The sequence below is a fragment of the Rhincodon typus genome, chromosome 9 (genome assembly GCF_021869965.1).
Source record: "Rhincodon typus isolate 14 chromosome 9, sRhiTyp1.1, whole genome shotgun sequence".
Taxonomy (NCBI): domain Eukaryota; kingdom Metazoa; phylum Chordata; class Chondrichthyes; order Orectolobiformes; family Rhincodontidae; genus Rhincodon; species Rhincodon typus.
The window spans coordinates 37,734,395-37,738,514 of NC_063340.1; the positions used below are offsets into that span (position 1 = coordinate 37,734,395).

Genomic DNA, 4,120 nt, shown 5'->3' on the forward strand with positions numbered 1-4,120 from the left:
CTTGTTGTCTCGGATTCTCCAGCATCTGCAGTTCCTACTACCAATGACTTTCTGTCCACCAGCATAAGTGCCACTATCTACTTTCTGATACCTCACTCTACATCTGCAACTAACATAATCAAAGGCCCCTCCCACTCTGGTTATACACTCTTCCACCCTCTTCTGTTGGGCAAAAGATATAAACGTTTGATTACACGTACGAATACTGTAAAGAACAGCTCCCACCCCACTGTTATCAGACTTTTGAATGGATCTCTCAAATGTTAATTCTGATCTTTCTCTCTGCACCTTCTCTGAAGCTGTAACACTGTATTCTGCACTCTTATCTGCTATCCTAATGCACTTTGTATGGTATGAACTGCCTGAACAGCACACAAAACAACATTTTTCACTGTACCTCAATCTATGTGACAACAATAAATCAAATCAGTTGTAATCACCGCCCACCAAGGCTCATGCTTGCCACTCTTACTGTTTCATGTAATATTTTCCTTCATTCACTCTCACCCACTACAGGCCCCAACACCAACGACTGCATGCCTTCTGCACTGCCTACACATTCACTCAGAGCACTTTCCCACCTGCACTAACAATAACAGCTGTGTTACCTACTTTCATCTCTCTTAATACTGATCTTTCCTTCATTTCAGGGGAAAACAGCACACAAAACGCATAAAGAGACAAGACTGGTGGTGAGCTGCCTGATATTTGGTTCCTCACTCTTATGTGGCAAGCATTGTGATTTTGATTGCCTTGTGTAGCTGACTGATGGGCTGGTATCAGAGGCTGCCTTCAACTTACTTTGCCAGGAGCCCCTGACTGAAAGCCATCTCCCTTGGTTTGACTGACGAATGCTGACAAACATGACAAGCTTCTTGGTTTTGAGCCCATGCTAAACAGTAAGGCAAGACAGAGGTGCTGTGAGCCTGGTATCTCTGGTTAAGGGCCAAGACACAAAAAAGCAAGGCATGAATGCTCTGAGCATCCAGGTAGGCTCACAGTGAGTGATCACTAAGAGAGCAAGGGAACTGCCTAAAGAGGCAGCCTGGTGCAGTCCATGAGTTGGATAGGTGTCCCTGAGTGCAAAGTGTCCTTGCTACAGCACTGCAATGATAGTTGCCAGCATGCCCCAAGTGCAGCAATGAAGTACAGAAACATAATGTAAATAGACTGGAGATATGCCATGAGGGCTCAGAGTCTAGTACATGTTGGATGTCAATGTCAGTAGGATTAAGGCGCATCTATGGTTGGTACCCATGGAACATGCGCAGAGATGTCTGGTTTTCTGACCCAATTCTAACCAGATTTTTCACCACAGCCCACATTATCCAGGTCCTTATAAGGTTCTTCCTATGTATTTTCTTATTCTGAGCATCTGGATCTAGTCTTTGTTTGCACCTTGTCTGCACTGCACCAACTGACTCAGCAACTTATAAAATGTTTGCCTAATAACTATCATGTAACCACTTGATTGTCAATTGTCATAAAAACCCACCTGGTTCACTAACGTACTTTGGGGGAGGAAATCTGCTGTCCTTAACTGGTCTGGCCTATATGAGACTCCAGACCCACAATAATGTGGTTGGCATTGAAGTGATCTGGGAAATTTGGAATGGGCAGCAACATCCACATCCATGAACGAATAAACAAAAACATACTGAGCTCTGAGAGTTCTCTGTGTCTTTTAATATTTCAGCCAGGTTCAGTCTCCCCAGAAGTTTTGCTTTCCAAACTGTTTCTTTAAAAACTGGGAGAGTCAAATTCCTTTCTCAGTATCCCTTTTTAATAGTTTCTAAAGGTACTAGCTTTGAAACTACAGATCCCGTCAGAGAAGTCACACCTTTTCACCACAAATTCTATACCCTCACCACTGATTCCATTTTCCTTTTGAATGACTGTAGGATAATATAGATTTTATGCACCATCAACATCTTCTCCAACACCATATTCTGTCCTTCGCAAGGATGATCTACTTCATCTCCTTAACATCATCCACCTTACTTCTTTCAAAACTTTGCTCCGATAATTTTGCCCATATAAAATCCATCACACCTATTATTTCAGTTCTTGCTAACTACATTGATTCCTGGCTTCTCACCTCCCTCTATCTTCCTTTGATCTTTCTTAAAATTCAACTCTTCAAGCTTTTGGCCATTTCCTCCCAATAACTCTTCTTGTAGTTCAGTATCCATTTTATCTTTATGCAGCACCTTTGGAGCTTTTTTCTATATTTAAGATGCTATGCACAAAGGTAATTTGTGGTTTTCAATTGGCAGGAGCTTATATTTTCCACTGATGAAATAACTTTTCTTTGTTTGGTGACAAGATTGCTCAAAAGTTAAAGGACTAGAAAATAGTGGCTTTTGAATTGTTTATACATATAGTGTGTGAAAGTCAGTGTGTCTAATGGAATAAGCTTTACAGTAGGATTTCACAGTATGATTTGGAGATCCTGTCATGATGTTTTCTCAGTGAAAATCCTTCATTGTTGCTGACAAAATCCCGGAACTCTCTTTGTTACAGCACAGTAGGTGTACCTAAACCATACAGACTGCAGCAGTACAAGAACGGGCAATTAGGAATAGGCAACAAACATGGGTCTAGCCAACAAAGCCCTCTTCCTCTGAACAAATAAATAGGAGATAAACATCAAACAGGCATAATTTTTTTTTGGAAAAAGGTGGTATTATTGATTTAAAATTATTACGCAGGACCTATGAAAGGCTGCTAAATCTGACACCTTAATACAAATTCATGAATTTAGAGCACAGGAGCTGCTTTTTCAACTATTGAAGAAAGAGTACAGTAAAATACATTAAATTGCAAGCCACAAGGACATCAGAAAAAACAAAGTACACTTACGTGAAAGGAGATACGTCTCGAAGGGATCCCTGAAGTGACAAAAAAAATTTTGATATGAGAAAAAGCAGTAAAAAGAATCTCATTTTAGCATACCTAATATTTACATTAGAACTTTGATCGTTGATCCTCAAGACTGTTCTACCATATGCTTAGGTCATGCAAACTCCATTTACCCAGTTTTTAACCCTCACATATCCCTCGATACCTATTTTAATAAATGAGTATTAATTTCAAGTATTGAAAATTTCAATTTACTTAGTGTACAGGAGAGGGTAGCACATTTCCAAAATTTTTTATGTAAAAAATTGTTTTCTGTTTGCACTCCTAAGTTTCCTAGTTTGGACTTTTTACATTACAACCTGTTTTGAACTCACTTATCAAAGATACTTTGAATGTTTACCATGAATATTCAACAAAGAAAAAAATCTCAACAATAAATGTACTATAATTTAAAAATATTCTTTGCAAGTAAGTAATGTTTGCTTGTGCTCATTTTATCATGGCTACTTCCCCTATCCCTTGCAAGTTCTTTATTAATTTCATACTTTCTCTTTTTTCTGTGTAGTAGGAGATGCTGCTGACTTCTTTGTCTGATTAGCAAGTTTCTTAATCTTTTTTGTACCTGTGAAGGAAAGAAATAGTAATGTTATGAGTTTTAAAAGACTGTGAACACATGCATTTTAATGCAGAAGGTTAACGCTGCACAGGCTACATATAGAGATAGGAGGAACTGCAGATGCTGGAGAATCTGAGATAACAAGGTGTAGAGCTAGATGAACACAGCAGGCCAAGCAGCATCAGAGGAGCAGGAAAGGTTTCGGGTCTAGACCCTTCTTCAGAAATGGGAGAGGGGAAGGGGATTCTGAAATAAATAGGGAGAGAGGGTGAGGCAGATAGAAGATGGATAAATAGAATATAAATAGAAATAATAGAAGATGGATAGGTGGAGAGGAGACAGACAGGTCAAAGAGGCGGGGTTGGAGCCAGTAAAGGTGAGTGCAGGTGGGGAGTTAGGGAGGGGATAGGTCGGTCCAGGGAGGATGGACAGGTCAAGGAGGCGAGATGAGGCTAGTAGGTAGGAGATGGGGGTGGGGCTTGAGGTGGGAGGAATGGATAGGTGGGAGGAAAGGTTAGGGAGGCGGGGACGAGCTGGGCTGGTTTTGGGATGCGGTCGGGGGAGGGGAGATTTTGAAGCTTGTGAAGTCCACATTGATACCATTGGGCTGCAGGGTTCCCAAGCGAAATATGAGATGCTGTT

The 4,120-nt window shown here is 40.6% G+C and overlaps 1 protein-coding gene across 2 annotated transcripts in view; it reads right to left on the bottom strand.

Annotated features, from left to right (window-relative positions):
* Positions 1–4,120, bottom strand: part of sanbr (SANT and BTB domain regulator of CSR) — a 137,687-nt gene that overhangs the window by 34,434 nt on the left and 99,133 nt on the right. For both annotated transcript variants that reach the window (XM_048601512.1, XM_048601511.1), the window contains 2 exons: positions 3,408–3,484; positions 2,863–2,891 (listed from right to left, as the gene is read on the bottom strand). In XM_048601512.1, the coding sequence (XP_048457469.1) occupies positions 2,863–2,891; positions 3,408–3,484 (106 nt within the window). The remainder of the gene's footprint in view (positions 1–2,862; positions 2,892–3,407; positions 3,485–4,120) is intronic.